The 21,593-nt window shown below is 38.7% G+C and overlaps 1 protein-coding gene across 1 annotated transcript; it reads right to left on the reverse strand.

Annotated features, from left to right (window-relative positions):
- Nucleotides 1-1,794: 1,794 nt before the first annotated feature.
- On the reverse strand, nt 1,795-20,222 carry ikzf2 (IKAROS family zinc finger 2). Its single transcript, XM_063497225.1, has 9 exons — nt 20,130-20,222; nt 18,757-18,840; nt 17,400-17,446; nt 11,107-11,208; nt 8,156-8,344; nt 7,140-7,307; nt 4,211-4,348; nt 3,726-3,854; nt 1,795-2,827 (listed from the first exon to the last, which is right to left on the reverse strand). The coding sequence occupies exons 3-9, from the start codon at nt 17,425-17,427 to the stop codon at nt 2,016-2,018; spliced, it is 1,566 nt and encodes a 521-aa protein (XP_063353295.1). The 5' UTR covers nt 17,428-17,446; nt 18,757-18,840; nt 20,130-20,222; the 3' UTR covers nt 1,795-2,015.
- Between the last annotated feature and the right edge of the window lie 1,371 nt (nt 20,223-21,593).

A 21,593-nucleotide genomic window follows, 5' to 3' on the forward strand; every position in this document is an offset into this window, starting at 1 on the left:
CACGCACAGACAGACAGACCATCCCAATTAATTCAAAAAGTGGATTAGATCAAAAAGAAAGGCATACAGTAAAGCACAAAGTGAGGTACAATAGAGAACATCCAGTGCTGTCACTTTGGTATCCACCGCCATAAAGAATCATACTGCAGCCAAGTAGTTAAATGACTTCAAGATTGTTAAGGGCTTCTCTACCACCATCTGCTTTTTAAGGTTGTCCATGTGGATGGACAACATTTCTGACAGTTGTTTTTTTTTATACTCAAAGTTTAAGAATATAGCAGTGTACTCAAACTGTAAGCAACACAATGTCTGAGTCAACAGGACACAGTAGTATTCCGCAGAAGTACAAAGGAAATAAAAAAGGTATTTGGACATCTTACCCTGAAAGTGTAGAGAAAGAAAACAATTGAGAAAAAGATGTCCTCGACTGAACTTTTAAAAGTCATAGATACAACAAGAATGACTAGGCAACCGTTTTTATGTTTAACTTTCAGAGTGATTTTTCTTACGTTCTCTTGCATTTAAATGGTGACTGATTATAACAGAGAGAAATACGTCTCAATACAAGCAACAATTTCAGTTTCATGAGCTATAAATAGGATCATTTCAAAATGTAAGACAAACTGAAATTTGTCTTAGATAAATATTTGAGATAACCTACGTCCGAATTCATTGTGTTTCCAGTGCTCTGTTAAGCAACCTCAAGAACACATTAGACATTGTGCTTTTCAACATGTTTTTCTCTTCAACAGAGGAGAACACTTTTTTTCCCCAATCAAGATATTTCAAATATATGTTTACCAGCTTAAACATTGCCCTAAAGTCATTTTCATATGTTGCTTGAGTCTCTTTTTTATTTGGCAGGATTTTAAAATTACAAAATAGACAAGCCACCAACAGGAAGTTGGTGGTTTTCTTTATCTGCGCTAATGGTTCACAAATGCTTTACAAGCCCCTGAGAGATGGAAAAACATGGGTGGTATGATATGGTAACCTAAAACATGCACCATTTGCAGAGAGTTAAAGTAACATAATACAATAATAATGCCTTCAATATTTTCAACTGCTCATTATCAGATAGGCAGATAGCAATAGCTAAAAGACTCTCCTGAGCTTTTGCACAGGAAATCACATTGTTTATCATTGTTTATAATTATCTGCAAGACAATTTACTCTGAATTACAAAATGTGATAAGGTGGCGTTTACTGATAATTCTATTTGCCACTTGCGTTGAAATTTTGTTCATAAATTACATTCAAATCCCACGTTTTTCTCTTTTTTTTTCATTGGCCTAAAACAATTAAGTTGGTGTATATATTTATGGGGGCTAATAGAATTGTCTAAAGTCTAGGCAGCAATGCACTTGCATACCCACTGAGAATAGAACCAGAATGCATTCAGTATATTTACTAACATCTGATAGCATCAATGATCAAATTTTTATAAGTACAATAATGAATAAGTGCTACTATTTTGTCAAACATAGTGATGTTTTTTAGTGACATTATACACCACCTGCAGCCTTGACGTTTGTCTAGTAATCTGAAACTGATTTTTATCAACCACATTGAGCCCACAGGGCAGAAACAAGTTCTAATATACCATCTATATGCATGCATTATGTCTTCAGAATGAAAAGGGTTAAAAGCATGATGAGAGGGAAAACACAAAAGAATATACTTCAGAATAGACTAAAATGAAAAAAAGAAAAACACTTGTCAATGCCCTTTGACAGCTGCTCTAATATAGAATCTAGTAAGATTTTGAGAAAAAAAAAAGTCCTTCCTTTACATTAATCGCAATTAAATAGTACAAAATGTGTCTTTGGCCCATACCTTCATGTGATTGTTAAACTGTTCAGATTCACAATAAGTAGCTTAAAAAGAAGTCTGTGATTGTGCTACACTTGTCTACAATGCCATTCAACAATGCAGTCTCAGAGGAGATTAGGACGGATATCAGGGTATTGCTCCTTTCACTTCTTTGTCTATCCCTCAATTTTCTACCCATCCTCTTACTGGAAGGTGTGTTCACCACGTACTATGTGAGAGGAGAACTCATAGCGGTCCTTGCTCCGGTGACCACAGATGTTGCACTCCAGTGGATCTCTGTATCCGTGGCAACCCATGTGGATGGTGTACATGACATGGTCCAGGAAGAGCACTCGACAGTGCTCACACTGGAAGGCCCTTAATTCCTGGCCCTCCCGTCCAAACACCCGTATCCCTTCCTGGCTCACAGGCCTCTCTGTAGCCAGTCGCATTATCCCAACCCCGACTCCTGCCCCACTTCTAGGTGATGCATCTCTCAGCCGCTCACCTGAAAAGACCACTGCTGGACTGCCACGAGACCTGAGGCCCACGGGGGCATTGCTGCCATGGTATCCCTGCCTTTCCTGAGGGCTGCTGCGAGCTGAGTCAGCAGATTCAACACCACTGTTGCTGGGTGACTCCTCTTGCCCTTGTTGGGGCTGCTTACCTGGCCTTATTAAACCAGTGGGGCCATTTGAGGTGGGATGACCGGGGAACTCATGGGGCTGAGGCGGCTGTGTTGGTAGTGTGTCACAGTTTCCTGAACGTTCTGTTCGTTGGCTCAGTGGCAGGACATGGGGGAAGAGTGGGTTCACAATAGGCACCACCTCAGCCATAGAAAGTGGAGGACCTGGATGGTGGAGCATGGGGCGTAGGGTGTCTGATCCCAGGTATGTGATGGCATTGTTGATAGCCTGGTCCATCATGTGGGGTGGCATCATTTCAGACTGCTTCTCATACTTAACGGCCATGTCATAGCTCATATCAGGATAGCTATAGCGAGGCATCTTTTCACCTGCAAACAGCAGAGTAGTTCATGACTGCATGTAAATAATGATGATGGCAATTTCTTGTTAAAATAAGATATATATATAGATGCAGTAGCATAAGTGGCGAAAATACTCTTATTTTTATCTTCAGTCAAGAAGGAAAATTAATATGTACAAATGCAAATACTGATTGAAATTTCCATTCTAAACAGTGAATGTTATAGCTTGGTGATATTTTGATCTTGTTTTTCACATTTTGTGCATGATGTTTGAGTCTAATGAGTGGAAAGCCCCATCCATCTACGACTGCAGTGTTTAACCCCTCGAGAACAGGGATGCGGTAAGCTGTTTTCTCTCGATAAGAGCAATGGCAAAGTTACAGGTGTACCTAACCACAGAGTGAAAAAAACACTTCCTTGCCTCTCAGTCATCTGCTTGCTCTAGTTGCTCAATCTCATTTTCTAATAGTGTGGCAAATTAAAAAAAAAACAGTAGGCCAAAGCTATTGTGTGATATTATATAATACTATATAATGCAAAACTATGGAACAAGGGGAAGACAAATCAAACTAAGTAAGCTCAAAAAATAAAATCGGGTAAGCTGATAAAAACAAATCCATGTTATTAATGCTCAAGTAAAATCATTTGCAAGACTAATCAATTCATTGTTGAACAATAATATCTTTATATGATAACAACAGCATATAGGCATGCTTTATAGGTCAGAGTCATAAAAAAGATCACTGCATGCAGAACATAATACAACAATTATTTCAGCTGGTACCTCAACTGCTAAACCCCAACCTCCTCACCCTCCCACCCCACCCCTCTGAATAAAACATCATATGAAACATTTGTTTTTTATCTTCGTGGTAATTAGAGTAGTCGATTTGCTGACTATGTCTGAAAAGCATGTATGACTCACCCACAAATTTCTGAGGTGTGGTGCTCTTCCTCTTGCCTACATTGCTATGCAGTCTTTCAATAACAGGTGGCCGATCAAAGGTAGCCATGGTGGGCTCTGGCATGGGCCTTGGCTCTTTTGGAACGTCACCTTAAAAGGAGTGAACAGGTGATAAGAAGGAGCACGAATACAGCTGGGTGTTTAAAAGGAAAAATAAATGAAGAAATGATCGCGTTTAGAATAAAAGTAAGATGAATTTTGCTTAGGGCAAGTGCAGCTTTATATTATCTTTATTTCAAAATCTAAAATAGATTGTGCTGTTTGCAAAATAAATAACTTAACCGAGTATCTTATAAGTATACACAGATAGCAAAAGTTGCACAAATTAATATATCAGTCATTAATTGTAAGGATTATTTTCCAGAAGTTCATTCAGGAATTAACTTTACTGTATTACTTTATGTACGTTTACTGGTTTCAATTCTAGTGAATTTTTTTTTTTTTACCTGTGTAAGGCCCACTGTTGACATTAGGATCCAAGCCGATACCCTGCAGGTAACCATGGCAACGCTCTTTATGTTCCTCTAAAGATGTCCGCTGTTTGTAACTCCGCCCACAGTAGTTACACTTGTGCGGTTTGCCGACTAAAAGCAAAAACATTCAATCGTGAGTCTATTAATTTCATTCATCGCTGTAGACAGAGAGTGGGCAGTATCCAGTGCCGCAGTATTTAGGTGGTGCGTAGTAGTACACACTGTGAACAGTAAGTAGTACAAACAAACCAAAACCAAGCTTCTGAGATCATGGAGGTTCCACTACTAGTGTGATTCCACACAACTATTGCCAGACAGAAACACAAGTTGTGGGCGACCAAGACTGTTGCGCCATGAAGTCTGCATTTCAAAACGCTTTGGTCTGTGCAGCAAACTCCCACTGCAGAGGCATAGCATGAGTAAATAATGGAATTGATCATGCATCCCATTGTGGCGGTAGGAAACTAACTCCAGGTTAAACTGCTATGGAGGTGGAGTGTGATTCATTGTTCTATTTAATTTGATTCCTTCCTACGAAGAAAAGTGAAAATATAAAGACTCATTCTTTACATCTGTCTTAGTCCACTCATTTCCTTTCATACGTCACGTTTGCTTCAACAAGATTCAACACACCAATGAATTATTGGAGGTGATTTCTGTTGTTTAAAGAAGTTATTGTACACCATCCGGGCAGTTAGTTATCAGCTTACTTGTGATCAACATGAGCTGTTTCCATACTGACATGTAAGTTGAGTCAAAAATGGTTAAAAAAATAATAATTGCAACATGCTTCAATAAGCGAAATCCCAGACACTGCAGAGGGAAAGATCTGAGTCCTGCGTCAGAGTATTCTCAAAATTAGAATGACTCATGAAGTGAACTGAAGACCACAACAGCTAACCAATATGACAAACATGGCACCTTTGGCCAAGTGATGTAGACTCATGGTGACAGTATTACTAGAAGAAGATGTGAAGCTGATCCAGTGCTCTTTTCACTGTGAGAACAGAGAAACCCAAAACCTTTCACTTTGAGCATGGAGGTTGTAACACACATACGAGCAGTCACACAAACTACACACACATTTAGAGCTAGGTGACAGTTCACATGTTAACAGAAGTACTCTTTCTCACATAGAAAAGGCGAGTGGAGTTATTAAAAAAACGAAAAGTTTCCAAATGTTACGTTGTCTGTGCTGGACTATTCCTTTTGATGATGTGAATGAAATAAAACCCACTTGTTACACAATGACACGACCAGTCATGGCCAATCTTACATTTCTTGTGTGAATCATTTAAAAGAATAATAGTTTTTTTCTGCTGTATATGTCATTCAGTACTTCTGTGGTCTATGAATGACACTGTATGGGCTGAACTTGAAACTGGGGTTTATTATCTTTTTTTTCTGAGTATGAACAGTTACAAGAGTACTGCATAATGACAAAAGGTTTCAATATTATCAAAGTGTGGGTAGTGTGGAAGTGTGGTGTATATGCAGGGTCATCTCAGCAATATTCATTTTGGTAATGAAAGAGTTACTTCAAAATGAAACGTCATCATGGAAATAATTGCCTTTGCTTTCCAGCCGTGCGGTACTCTAACAGTGGAGTAGGCAGTATTCAGTCAACAAGACTCACTCCCTTGTTCTCAGTGGCTATACAGATTCTCACTCACACTACATAGGCTTCATTACTTTTTCATATTTATATAACCACCCACACACAACCTTGCACAGATGTTGGGTGGACACATTACAGGCGCTATTCTTATTCATGCAAACGGTCCACTGTGAACTCAGACCCACTTTATTGACGCCATCTGGATAATAAATAAAAACCTGTTTGAATTTAGACCTTAAATAATATAAAACCCTGTCACCTGATTTTCCTGCATTACTATTTTACCAATCAACTGTGCCTGAATGAAAAATGTCATCTTCCAGTGTAAGGTTTAATCTAGCCTTTGTCTTCACTGTCTCTCACCCTAGTCTTCCGTTTTCATCATCTGACCTCTCTGTCAAAGCTTTGTATTTCTCTTTTCTTTCTACCTGTTCTTCCTGGCAGGGCACCAAACCACAAATGCCAGGATTCCAATAGTCGTATAATGAATAGTCCCTGAACACAGAGAGGGAGGGAGTCAAGGTTACACACGTCGATCAAATATCCAAATCGATGTTCGGAAGTGTCAAATTTAATATCTACGAAAGGACAAACAAATTCAACAGAAGTGTAACCAAGAAAATGGTAATGAAGTTAGGTGACAAATGTGACAAAAATAAATAAGATGTGTGTAAAAGAATCATGTAAGTAAGGGTTTCTAAGAGCAAAATTACACCTGCACACACACAAAACTGTACATAAACACATGGGCATACACATAAGCACAAAAGTTAGCTTTAACAAAAAGAGAACTATATATGAGTAAACCCTGCGGGGCATCACAGACAGAAATGACGGTATTGTCTGACCTTGATTTCAAAGGCGCAACAAAAGGGAGAGCACATCCTCATATAGGAAAGTGGGTTACAGTTGATACAGCCAGCACTCCCCATGTGTTTCTCAACAGACAGATAGTTTCCTCCTTAGCGACTAAGGAACAGCGTGTTTCTTGGTACCTAACCACAAAGCACTCACTGTGCCGTATATAACACGCAGATAAAAAGAAGACATAATCTATCTAAAAGACAAGGTATGGTCTCACCAGCCAGCATAAATACTACCTAAGAGGTTAATAGTACGTTGAAAGGGTTTGGGCTTTTTTAAATAGTGTACCTCAATATCGAATGCTTATGTCGACTGCATATATATCTATATATGTATATATATACACACAAAGTCTCTTCTGGTTAGCACAAGTGGGCAAGTAAAAAGGGAAGAAAAGGGCCTGAGGAGGAGAACACTTACCAGCATGAGTGCGCAAATGACCAGTGAGGGCATCGCGCCTCCGGCAGGCGTAGCTGCAGAAGGGGCATTTGAAGGGTTTTTCACCTGTATGGAGTTTGATGTGTCGTAGCAGGTTTCCCTTCTGGGTGAACGACACACCACACTGGTTACACTGGAACGGCCTGTCTCCTGAGAGTTTCATGAACAGGAAGTCAATGCCACTGTGCCACAATCACTGTGGATATTTTTTTTGAAAGTATCAACAAACCTAAGAAGACACTGTTTATAACTGGATTTTTTTTCCTTAATATTTTAAAATATGTCATTCGAATTATTATGACATGGTATTTGACTCTTTGAACAACTTGGTAGTTGCCAACGAACAACAAACAAAATAATTATTCAGTACAACTTCTGACCGTGATAATACATCACATAGTTACAACACAAAAACTTGATAACATGAGCGTAGTGTACTTGCGACTCTCTTCTGGAAACTCTTAAGAAATCAAAAATATACTGTAATCAGCATTAACATTAGCACTAAATATACTTTTGGCTGAAGTAAAGTTACAAATACAAGTGTTACAGTGTCTAATACACAAGCACATATATGTATGGACTATTTTAGACTACTTTTTTATGTTCTAATGACAACTCTTTTAATCTGGAGATGGAAAAGAGAAATATGACCTGTGACAACCAGAGTACTCATGGCGTCAACTGAAACCTGTTGCGGAGGATTCCAAGGATATTTTTTTTCCCTTGATAATAATTCCAAGACACGGCTATTGTTTCAACCAAAGAAAAAAAAAAAGAAAGACGGCAGTCCACACCCACTGTCGAGGAAAACAAATGGTTTCTGACTCACTCTAAAGGAGTGGAAACTGCTGGTTCCCCTGCTGGTTTAATGGTCGGAACAAGATAAATTCTTTGTGGATCATTCATCTCCAAAGAGTTTTATAAAAGATATGTCAATTATGCTAAAAGGTTTATTTAAAAACCTTTAATGCCATTTGGAAAAACAAAATGAGTACCGTTTGGTCGATTTCCTGATTCGCCTGTCACATTTGGCCCAGATAACCCATCCTGTGCGTTGCTTGGGCTGCCACTCATGGATTCCTCTAGTGCTACTCCTTCTTCCCCTGTTTGGCCTATTTCTTCCACTGCTGGACTTCTGTTGTCAGACTCCTCCATGATTTCTTCTTCTTGCTTAATTGTCAGTTCTGAAAAAACAAAGCATAGTACAATCCTGATGAGCCTGATGGCACGGCAAATGTTAGGTGTATAGGAGTGTTAAAAATCTACTTTTACTATACAAATGCTGTCCACAGCAATCATGAACCATACCCAAACCCAGGCTGGCTACACAACTCTGTCAAAGGTAATTATGCATTACAATAAATTTGGTCAGATTGAATTGTAATGGATGGAGATGAACTAGGTGAAGGTAAAGGTTGAGCCACAAGGCCGAGTCACTTCTGTAAACTGAATTGGAGTGCAACGGGCTGATTTAATCTGTTTAGGACTTGCTATGTACTGTAGACAGAATGAATACAGGCTAGAGATAGAGAAGATTAGAGGTACAGAATAAAAATAAAAATAATTAAAAAAAATTAAAATTAAAATTAAAAACATTTTTACATACCAACTGATCTCATAGATAGCATTAACTTGACATGGTGACAAGAAGAGACAGAAAGGGGGAAAAAAAGAATAAAACAGGCTGGTCTAGTTTCTGGTTGTCCCTGGGAAGAAAAGGAGTGCCAGAGGCCTTCTCTGGCTGCTGCTCACTAGCAGTGGGAGACCGGCTGGATGGCAAAAGCAAAATATTGTGCAATATTATGAGTGCATCTGTGTGTGTGTGTGTGTGCGTGTGCGCATGCGTGCATGTGCGTGCACCGGTGCGCATGTGCATGTGTGGGTCTGCATGCTTCTGCATGTATGTGTGTCTGAATCTGAGCTGGCGGGAAACTTATCACTTAGTTTCTAGTTATTGGTTACAAGCATTTAGCAATAATTTAACATAAAAATACTAATTTTAATATTTTTCTAAGGTCTTCTACTGTTGTCAACACAGCAAAACATTATCACAAAATATTATCTTCAGTCATTTAAACACAAACGCTATCTTAAATACGCCATGAACAAGCACAATGAAGTGTTTACATTTATAGTTTATTACATTTGATATCTTTGATCTCTGTACATCTGTCATATGTAGCAATATCAAAGTAATATGCACAGGGGTCAGTTAGCTTTTGTTGTGTAAATTATATTTTTAATTTAAAAAAATCACATGAGCCTGCAGTGCTTTAAAAAAAATTCAGGCACTACATAAAATCTTGTAAATAGCTTTTGGGGCTTTATATGTTGCACAGGCAAGGAGTATACATTATCCAACTACAACTAAACAATCCTGGCTATCTTATTATGGGATTTTATAAAAATCAATAATATAAGCATATGTGGTTGGATTACTAAAACCTCCCATTAGACAGCAGTTAGGAATTGTTCTCTTTGACCTGAAGTTAATTCTCACAGGCCAATATGAGAAATGCATAAATGTGGTCATTGCAAGTGATTGAATCCATGCATATGCATACAAAAACAGCATTGTTCAATCTAATATTGTATGTTTTTCAATGCCACAGTTTGTACAGAAGAACACTTATCCCAATACCCAAGTTGCAATCGAGCCTGTCTTCGACAGCTGTATCCTGGCAACACGGAGCAGACCTGAACGTCCTTGCTATTCAGCTCCTTGCATCTTTACATCTGTCTCTCCAGTGTGGCAGAGTGGAATGCAAAGATTGGTCAGATGAGGATACGCTTGAAACAATCCGCATGACAAAAACAGCTAGGAAAATCATCTGGATACTGTTTTCATAATTACTACGTCTCCATTCAATTTGTGAGTTATCTGAATTTTCATATAGTAAACAGAAAACCTAGAATCATGATCACTACTGATTGAGAAGGTGACCGAACCCCAAAGAAGAAATTCAGCCATCCCTCAATCTGTCATGTAGTCAGCTAGAGTGTAATCAGCGCATAACACAAATATAACCGCTGTACAGTTTCTGCTTTTGCTTGCAAGTTTAAGAAATTTGCCGCCAAAATTTTTACCCCTTTGTGCTTATTGTCAGTATATGATGAGTAGTAACACAACTCTTTTGAAACAAAACCTCAAATGGCAAGCATGTTAGGCAACTGAGACGATGACAACAGCTCTTATTGGTGAAAAGTATTTCCCTGTGAAAACCATTGCACAGCCCACCTCCCTGCATCTCTAAACATGTGGGAGATAAGCTTCCCCTTTTTTTCACTGAGGTCCCTTGTCTTACTTTGTTTCCCCTTTTCTTACTTTGCTGCTTCACAGTGACACTGCTAGAGATGATCTAAAGATATAAGTCAGTAGGCTGAAAGGAACCAAGCAACACTTCAGACCAAGTGCAACATGATATAAGATGCAACAGGGCACATTGTTTGCACGCAAGCTTTTACTGTGTAATCTACAGCCACTTCTGGTAACGCTGCTTTCATCTTCAGGTATATTTTATTCGATAACTTTCTCATGAAGCTTCTCAAATTTAAGACAAGAATGTCATTTTAGCTTCATGCTTTGGATGGCTTTTCCTCCCCTTTTTTACAATTTAAAGTTTCCACACAAACCAAATGAACATGTGTTCCATGCAAGATACCAGAAATATTATCACAGGCATCTGTTTTCTGATCTGCTCACATTTGCCATGGTAATTTACCTGGTGCAACCAATTACAAATGTATCAGCTATGTATTCCACAGTTACTGATGGGAAACAGAGTATTCTTTCTTTCCTTGCAAAACTTTTTTTGTGAAAAAATATCTTAACGCATAGCCAACCTGAATGATCTAATGCTGATTTTTAATGATAAACTGCCTCTGCTCATTCTACAGCTGTTCTTGGAAGACTGCAGAAATGTGTATCTAATAACTGAGCACTCACCACCAGGGGAATTAGGACCCTGAGGAACTGTCTCTCCATTAGGTGCTGATATATCCGCCAACATTCTCGAGTTCTCCTTACCAGGAGAGCATTGGCCGTTACCTGGGAGACACAGAAACACTGCAATCTGCATTGTGCTGTAGAACACGGTACTTGAACAACAAATGCCACTGTTATGTGAAAAACGCCAGTTTTCTTGATTGTGTTAAATATGCAACTAATTGGTTATGTTACATTAAAAGGTTTCAAAAACTGAGGTTAAGATTGAGAAAGTTGCTGTTGAGAAAAAAAAATGGTGTTATAGAGGATGACATTAGAGACTGTGACAGTAAAATACCAGACCTTATCGCATGCTTATTTCTGGTCTATGATCTTAATGCAGGTAAATATAGTGACAATAGAACAGAAATAAATATAATGTCTCGATTTGACATACTGAATAAGATGAAGAAGCCTTCTGCTAATCCTTGCCTTCTCAGATTGAAAATGATTAATTTCTTCATACTCAGATCTATTTCAAGACCTATTTTGAATAGTCATTAAGGTAGTCAACATCCATAATGCAAAACCAAACTACCCAAAAGTTTTTACCCACCTATGTGATTATAATGTTCAGCAAATGTAGATCAAATTGCATTCTCTCAGCAGTTTGTACAGAACTCGGGCTATGGATAGCCCGGTGTCCACTCAGAGGGAGAGCAAACCAATCCCTTATCCCCTTACAGCATGGCCCCATCAGGGTCACTAGAACAATGCAGTAGCAACAGGCAAACACCCATTCTGACCCCTTAGGAGCCACAGTGAGAAATACTGTAAAGTATCCATTGTGGTGTCACCACACTATCAGTCTGATTTAAAAAGGATAGCTGCAGCTATGGAATCTCTGTAAAAAATCAAAAGAATATGATAGATGCTTCCTGTGAATTGCTACAATGGTGCACTGTTACAATTTGTTTTTCCTGAATATGTCTAAAGTGACCCTGCATACATGAAAAAAGAAATCTGTGTCAGATCTTTTCTCTCTTTGACAGCTCCTCTTAACTTGACAAGCTTTTTCTGTGGCATTGTTCCATTGTAGTTACAGCCTCACTGAGTGGGGCTTACTGGGAGATGCTGTCCAAGACACAATCCCTGGGCCTAGGCTCAGGTTGCACAGGTTGGGGTTGGAGGAAATCTCAGGTGACCAACGTTGGCTATCCCTTGGCAATACTGTCCTGGAGACAGGAGTGGCCCAGATTTGTCATGGAGGATTTTCCATTACTGTAACAGATGCTGTCAGACACCTAACAGCACCATGGCTAGGTAATCCCAAATCTATCTATCTATCTATCTATCTATCTATCTATCTATCTATCTATCTATCTATCTATCTATCTATCTATCTTTAACAGACATATCTAATTCAATCCAGTCGCATGCAGCAATTCAATGTATAGTATATGTATACAGTCAGGTCCATAAATATTGGGACATCGACACAATTCTAACATTTTTGGCTCCATACACAACCACAATGGATTCCAAATGAAACGAACAAGATGTGCTTTAACTGCAGACTGTCAGCTTTTATTTGAGGGTATTTACATCCAAATCAGGTGAACAGTATAGGAATTATGACAGTTTGTATATGTGCCTCCCACTTCTTAAGGGACCAAAAGTAATGGGACAATTGGCTTCTCAGCTGTTCCATGGCCAGGTGTGTGTTATTCCCTCATTACCCCAATTACAATGAACAAATAAAAGGTCCAGAGTTCATTTCAAGTGTGCTGTTTGCTTTTTGAACCTGTTGCTGTCAACTGCCAGGATGAGATCCAAAGAGCTGTCACTACCAGTGAAGCAAGCCATCATTAGGCTGAAAAAAACAAAACAAACCCATCAGAGAGATTGCAAAAACATCAGGCGTGGCCAAAACAACTGTTTAGAACATTCCCAAAAAGAAGGAACGCACTGGTGAACTCAGCAACACCAAAAGACTAGGAAGACCACGGAACACAACTGTGGTGGATGACCAAAGAATCCTTTCCCTGGTGAAGAAAACACCCTTCACAACAGTTGGCCAGATCAAGAACACTCTCCAGGAGGCAGGTGTATGTGCGTCAGAGTCAACAATCAAGAGAAGACTCCACCAGTGTGAATACAGAGGGTTCACCACAAGATGTAAACCTTTGGTGAGCCCCAAAAACAGGCAGGCCAGATTAGAGTTTGCCAAACAACATCTGAAAAAGCCGTCGCAGTTCTGGAACAACATCCTATGGACAGATGAGACCAACATCAACTTGTACCAGAGTGATGGGAAGAGAAGAGTATGGAGAAGGAAAGGAACTGCTCATGATCCTAAGCATACCACCTCATCAGTGAAGCATTGGGGTGGAAGTGTCATGGCGTGGGCATGTATGGCTGCCAGTGGAACTGGTTCTCTTGTATTTATTGATGATGTGACTGCTGACAAAAGCAGCACGATGAATTCTGAAGTGTTTCGGGCAATATTATCTGCTCATATTCAGACAAATGCTTCAAAACTCATTGGACGGCGCTTCACAGTGCAGGTGGACAACAACCCAAAGCATACTGCAAAAGCAACCAAAGAGTTTTTGAAGGGAAAGAAGTGGACTGTTTTGCAATGGCCAAGTCAATCACCTGACCTGAATCCGATTGAGCATGCATTTCACTTGCTGAAGACAAAACTGAAGGGAAAATGCCCCAAGAACAAGCAGGAACTGAAGACTGTTGCAGTAGAGGCCTGGCAGAGCATCACCAGGGATGAAACCCGGCATCTGGTGATGTCTATGTGTTCCAGACTTCAGGCTGTGATTGACTGTAAAGGATTTGCAACCAAGTATTAAAAAATGAATGTTTGATTTATGGTTCTTATTCTGTCCCATTACTTTTGGTCCCTTAAGAAGTGGGAGGCACATTTGCAAACTGTTGTAATTCCTACACCGTTCACCTGATTTGGATGTAAATACCCTCAAATAAAAGCTGACACTCTGCAGTTAAAGCATGTCTTGTTCGTTTCATTTGGAATCCATTGTGGTTGTGTATGGAGCCAAAAATGTTAGAATTGTGTCGATGTCCCAATATTTATGGACCTGACTGTATGTTGCATGACAACCTGCTAAAATTTAAACTGAGCATCAGAATAGGAGAAAAAAATTATTTAAGTGACTTTGAACACAGTATGTCCAAAAGAAAAAGAAAAAAATCCAGCGAATGGCAGTTCTCTGTAAAAATGTTTTGTTTTATGACAGAGGTTGGAGGACAATGGCCAGACTGCTTCAATCTGAAGAAAACAGTAACTCAAATAACTAGTTGTTACAACCAAGGTATGCAAAAGAACATCGCTGAGTGCACATCATGTTAAACGTTGAAGCAGATGGGCTACAGCAGAGTAGAAGATGACACTGGCTGCCATTCTGTGAGTTGAGAACAGAAAACGGAGGGCTAGAGTTTAAACAGGCTAACCACAACTCGACAACAAATGATTGGAAAGTTATAGGTTTCAATTTCTGCCTCAGTACTCAGATTTATAGGTTGCGATTTCATGTGAACAACATAAAAGTGTGGCTCCATTCTGCCTTATATCAGCGACTCAGACTGGTGGTGGTGGTGCTGTGATGGTGCTGTGATGGTGGGGAATAATTTTCTTAGCACACTTTGGGCCCTTTAGTACCAATTGAGCATTGTTTAAATGCCACTGTCTATCTTGGGATTGTTACTGACCATTTCCATCCATTTATGACCACAGTACATATCACAAAGCTGAAATCATCTCAAACTGGTTTCTTGAGAATGAAAATTGGTTAACTGAACTGAATCCAATAGAATCCCCTTGAAATATAAATCTATATCAATCTATACATAGGTACATAGATATCACAACCAGTGAATTTGCAGACACAAACTTTTAACGTTTTACTGGCTGATAGATAATAAATTTGGGATGGGTTAATAATAGACTCAGACACACACGTATGCTTTCATGGACTGAGGTTTGCGTTGGTGCCCCTGGTTTGCTGAGTCAAATCTGTATGAACAGATTAGGATATCAAACACTTTAATCTTACAGAAGAAAATGTTCTTTGAGTAATATACAAAATTGACATGATTTAATGTGCTGGCAAATGGAAAGGAACAAATGTGTACACATGAAACTTGTAGGTGTAATAATTGCTGACTTCACTAACACGCAGTGAAGTCATAAGCATAGCTTATAAAGTCCAATCATTGTCCCAGGATAGCAAATGGAATTTCTGCTCTTATAACTTGTTTTAAGTGTCATTATCATACATACTTATTCAATTTGTCAAATATAGGCAATTTCTGAGTTTTATACCAGCCACACATTTGGAAAAAAGGGAGATCGGGGACAACAAGCGGCTGGAGAAGACAAGCTATTACGAACATCCCAGATTAGTTAGACTCCCACAGAAGTAAAGATGGGGAGGTTTTTCACTTACAAAATCCTACATCGATAGTTGTTGAAAGACCTACAGACTCTGGAGTCTGCCCAGAACTGATATTGTATTGCAGTGGAAATCATTACATAATCTCAGGATACTACTGAAAACCACTATCACTGTGGAACACAGTTCAGCAACATTATATGCAAAAAAAAACGTAAAAAAGTTTTTAAAAAAAAAGTGTTGCCTATATAAACAAGATTTAAAAACACTAGCACTTTGTTTGGACCTGAGTTCATATCAGATGGACAGAAATGAGATGGAAAACTGTCTTGTGTGCCGTTCCAAAGCAAAACCATATGGGGATTCATAAGTGCACACGGCATTTCTTACAATGAGTGTTATACACAGTTTTCTGCTTTTAGTTTTCTTTTGCAGCATAACCATAACGAGCATCTTTTGCAGAACAGACCTTGCTTATATCAGCAAATCGATACCACACGACATTCTGTACTTATGACAACAGCGAGGCTTTGAAGTAAAAGAGGCTTGATGCTAAGTTGAGAAGGCTGCAGATAAAAATAAAATTAAAAATAAACAGTTAAAAAAAAATTAAAATGCAAACAAAGCATCGAGAAGGTTGCGTCTTTTATCTAGCAAGACTAGAAAGGCATTTTCTTTTCATAAGTATACTAAATGGTTATGAGTAGTGTTAGCAGAAGTCGGGATGCAACACGGAGGTAAACATGTCCCTTTCCTAAATTATTTGAAATATGTTGCTGCCATAAAGTTCGAAATTAATCTATGTGTCTTAAAACAAACAAATACATGAGAACAATATAATGTCTCCCTTTTAACGTTTTAACGTTTGATACGTTGTCTTTGTATTTTTTTTTAAACGTAGGAATTACAAACCACTGCACTCAATTTTTTTGTTATATTTGTAATATAGTTTCCCAGAGACTTTGGAAAACGTGTAAACAGAGTGTTTATATGTAACAGGGGATGCTAAGAATTAGTGTAGTAGGGTAGCTGTGTACATGTGGAAGAGTACTGAGTGAGACTGTGATGATGTGTGACACAAAGGTAGACTACTTGACCTAAATTTTCACCCACAGTACACAGTGCCTCGCCAAACCTAGGAGAAAGTCAAAATATATGGGAGCAATGACAATTTCCATCTAGTATCCTCCAAAGATGTATGCCTTTTGAAAGATATATAATTATAAAAATATTATTTCAGAAGTGACGCACTGACAGGCAGGGAGAAAAAGAGCCTCCATTTCTTTTTTCCACCTCCAAGACTATTCGCCTGTGTGTTCCTGCAAGCGCAAACCCCAAATGAAGACCTAAAAGTCCCCACAGATCATCAACAACATGCTACCTATTTTGAAATATGCACACCAAAGCGAAATACATGGTGTGGAGGGGGGGGGGCAGGGAAGATATTCAAGAGACCTGCCCAAAGGAAACCAGCAAAGGGCAATGGAGCACCACAAAGCGCATATCCAGTATCTGCTGCGTTCAACAGGATGTTGCTAATGCATTTTCTCTACCTTTAAGGGGTGAACAGGAAAAAGGCTGCACTTGGGGGAAAATCCCTTAAAATGTTGTGTTGTGATTGCAAAAATGTTTTGGGGTTTTCTTTGTCTTTTTTTTTCATGGTTTAAAAATAAATCAAATAAAAATCAAATAAAAATTGTTGGATTCACTGTGAAATTCAAAACCACTTTTTAAGGTCAAAGTTCTCATACCGATGCAATCATTATTATTCTCATATTCAGTAGAATATAAACATGCATTTGGAATATATGGGTTATAGTGTGTCCTTGTTTATAATGTATGGGTCACAGAGTCAATTGAATGTAATAAATAATACATGTAAAGACTTACTAGTACGATAGTCTTCGGAAGTCTCCATTTCAAGGGCTCTGGGAGTGCTGCAATAGAAAATTGAGATATTACTGCAACGTTTACATTATTAATTTGTCTTAATTCTTCATTTGTTTAACGATGAAGACGAACAGATAAAACTAAGTGACACAATGAATGATCACGTAAACCTGCACGATCAAAGCAATGCATGTGCAAACTAACTGCAATTCACAGCAGCTACAAAGCTTTGTGTGTATAACTTCCACTCTACAGAAGTTTATTACAGCAACAATAGGTCTGTGCTGTTTTCTTTTTAGAGAAGTAGTCATGTATATTTAGCAAGTTACCCTGTGAACTATTTTAAATGTGTGAACAGCCGTGTTTTAGTTTCACATTCTACAATGAAAAGAGTGCTTGTCTAAAAAGAAGTTGAATTGTTGATTTCATGGTTCCTTTATTCACCTCTTTCCACGAAATTACATAATCATTGTACAAACGTTATACATTTCACCTATCTTTATTTCAGGTTAAATGAACCCCTCAACTATTTGAGTGAATAACAAAACAGGCAAGGGAAGATGAACCAAAATGTGCACCATGCTGACAGATTAATCACTAAAATTTATTACGTTACAATTTGAACTTTAGTGCCAAACAAAGTGACAAAGCAACCAACACAATAAGTGGCATCACCTCAAAACGAAACACAAGGCATTCAACTTTCTAGAAGGGCAGTGTAACGCACGCTCTGTTTTTAACTGAGTGTTGGTGTAATGGGGCACATTTAAATAAGTTGTAATGGGATTTCTTATTTTTATAAGTTAGAAACTGAACTTTGGTTCAATCTTTATCGCTCAACCTCCTTTCATTGCTGAGTCTAAAAATGTTATAATCAAGAAATACAAAGTGACTTTATAATCATTAGAATTTGGAAGCACATTACAACAACAAAAATTCTGATATTATTTAAATGCGTGGAGTGTCACAACAACATTACATTGTATCACTGCACAGCTGCTGGCTTCCTTGAAGAACATACAACTAAGCTCTTAAATAATGAGAAAAGAGTGCAAGACGAACGCAGAATCCACATCCCCTTTTTTCATTTCCCATGATTAGATATTAGATACTCTAATAACAGTTTACTGGTGACAAGAATCAGCCACAATTTTCTCGGTACATATATGAGACCTCCTCTTAGCTACATGGGGTAATCTTTGGCCATTTTATAGTCACAGCAACTAGGCATAGCCATTTCTTTTAAACAGTGATTATTTATATACGATAAGCCACTAAAATTAAAAGTGAAACGTGAAAGTAAAACAAGAAAGTAATGTGGAGTGAATAAAAAATATATATATATTCACATAATTACCTTCAAGAGTCTCCCTTGTGCAAAAATTAGTTGGTGCTTTCAGTCAAGGACGGAGGAGGGGGGTGGCAAGGTGTCTCCACCTCCCTTTAATGAAACAAAGAGTAAAATATACCTATTTAGTCCAGTGATGTCTCAAATCGAAAGAAAGTACTTCTTTTTAGATCGACATGTCTCATTAGCAGTCCACTAAAAGCGAAAAACATCCTCTAATTCACATGAGTCAGCTCAGAAAAAAATCATTGGAAAGTTGAGGAGGTGCGCGTCGATAGTGTCCTACAGGTGAATGTCAAAAGCTTCTTCTGCGTGCGTCCCGCACAGTTTTCCACATTAAAAAAAAACGACACTCGCGCTGCCCCACCGAGTTATACACTCACTGGATGTAAATGTAAAGCATTCCATTAGAAGTCGCACGACTCTTGTCTTACCCCGTGGACTTTTGCAGTAGGAACAAAGAAGGGGAAGACTCAACAAGTTGGTAAGGAAAGAAAGAGAAGGATCAAACTGGATCCACCGGTTCCTAAGGAATTAGCCATAGCGACAGGGAGCAGCCAAGCTATTTTCAACAACCAAAGGACTGGAAATCCGCGGGTAGGCAATGATAAAAAGCTACTGTGGAGATGTGACTCAAGGTCAAACCGGTAGAGCTTCATCTGTTTTAACTGCTGCTGCTGCTGCTGCCAACAATAGGAATAATGTGATGTAGTGGCAAACTAAACGGCGGATAAAGTCGACAATACCAATGCGTCCAAACGCTAGCAAACGTGGGGCACTGTCCCATCAGCGATAATAATAAATTAAATTAGCAGTTTCCTTTTTAAATAAAGGCCTTCCACTTTGAAACTACTTCCTACTTTGTCTGCACGATTACTTTAGGAAGCCAAAAATATTCAAACTAAGAAAAACAGCAAAAAGGCAAGAAAAGTGTATTTTGCAGATCATCAGGCAAGTTAAGTAGTAAGCTAAGGACAGAGTGCATACCTGGCAGGCAACAGCGCATCTCTGGAAATAACCATCAGCTGCAAAACCGTAAAGCGACTTTTTGTTCTTATTGTGGCAACGCTGTTTCTCGTGTTAAGTGATTTTTGCTGGCTGTGTTGCCTGGAAGGCTCGGAGCTGACTGACAGCTGCAATTCAACAGGTTATCCGATCACCGCAGTCTACAGCAGAGCCCGTCTGGCTTTCCATTCATCAGACAGACGCTCCTTGTCTGCCTTTGCTGCAGACATGCGCCCCTAGCAGCTCTGAAGCGTCTGTAGCCAATTGATAGCCGAACGATATTCAATGGCTATATCAAAGCAGTTACCTAGTTCAAACAGGAAACCGATTCACGCACTAAGGTTTCTCCCGCGCGCTCTCTTTTTTTTTTAATTTACCTTAAACACGTAGGAGTTTATATAATCCCATGAACTTGCACACTGATCCAGACTGAATGTCTCGGCTTGAAACGGAATTCATTCTTGTCCGACATCTAACATGCAGCGCGGACTGACAGGTATGGTTCCGCAGCGGCAGCAAAAGCAACAGTTGTTACATCCACCACTGACTTCCTCTTCCATCTCCTCCACAGACAACCCGCACGAGCTGCTATTCTGGGAACTTGGTCTGACACAGAAAAACGGATCACAGAGTGTGGACCCAGTCTGCCTCCCTGCTCGGCAATCGATTAGGTTACAAGGGGCCTCTTATTTCTAAGGCTGTTGCCAGATTATATCCCTGTGACGACAAAACATAAGTGGCATAGTCTATTGGGGGTTACCGTGTACTCAAGGACATGTAAAGTGACCACATGCATTATATATATATGTATATATATATATATATATATATATATATATATATATATGCACACTGACATAATATTTATCACTAAATTACTACAGTGTTATTGCATTTCTTTGGAAATTACGTTGTGGCAAAAGCATTGGTTATTTTCTAGCATGATTAGTGTTGTCAAGAATGCAAACCATTTGTCTATAACTACTGCTTGTACAAGCTACAGTAACAGCTGATTTTAAGAAACTCAGGTATATATCTTCCAGTATTCATTCTTTTGTGTTAATCGTAATCATTGTTTTACAAATTTGTTAAAACTTTTGACAATTTTAATTTCAGTGTACTGGGAGACTCTATCACATGACACAGACCTCAGGCATGTTTTGAGGGTGAAACAAAACAAGAACGAAAGGAAAAAACTACTTTCTAATGTTCTCTTTAAATTCAGTAACTTAAAAGTAGAAATAATTTGTACAGTACCAAAGTACAGTGACAAAATGGGAAAAGTTCAAGAACACAGCACCAAATATACGTCATTTCTTAGAATGATTAATAGAAGAAATTATGATGCAAATTAGGTCATGAGGTCTGGTTTGCAGTGACATCATTGTAAATGTCAGAGTGTGGGAATGATAGTAAAGGGTGCTTTTAAACGTGAAAACAAAACCAAAAATCAAACCAAAAAGAGGTTGAGGGTGCAGGTGAGTTTAACACCATTCACACAGTGGCTCCCCACAGGTGTCACAGTCTAATTAATATTTTTTATTATATTGTCTACATAAACAAACAATATTTTCTAATATTTATAAAACATATAGCTTGAAATTTACTGAAAGACAAGGCAAATTATCTGCTAGGTGAGATACACATTAAATGTCTATCAAGTTTAGATTTTGCTACAGAATTTCTGTTTTGGAAACAACACTTAATTTTTGAAATTGCCCTGTCTCATATACGCCACACAAATCAAAAGTTTCCATAGGTCATGTTTGCAAGCAGCGGCCAGTCATCATGGTTGGAAAAAATGAAGTGAAGCAACATAGCTACCAAGCCACAAATCCTCA

Source organism: Pelmatolapia mariae, linkage group LG16_19 (genome assembly GCF_036321145.2).
Source record: "Pelmatolapia mariae isolate MD_Pm_ZW linkage group LG16_19, Pm_UMD_F_2, whole genome shotgun sequence".
In the NCBI taxonomy this organism is placed as follows: Eukaryota; Metazoa; Chordata; class Actinopteri; order Cichliformes; family Cichlidae; genus Pelmatolapia; species Pelmatolapia mariae.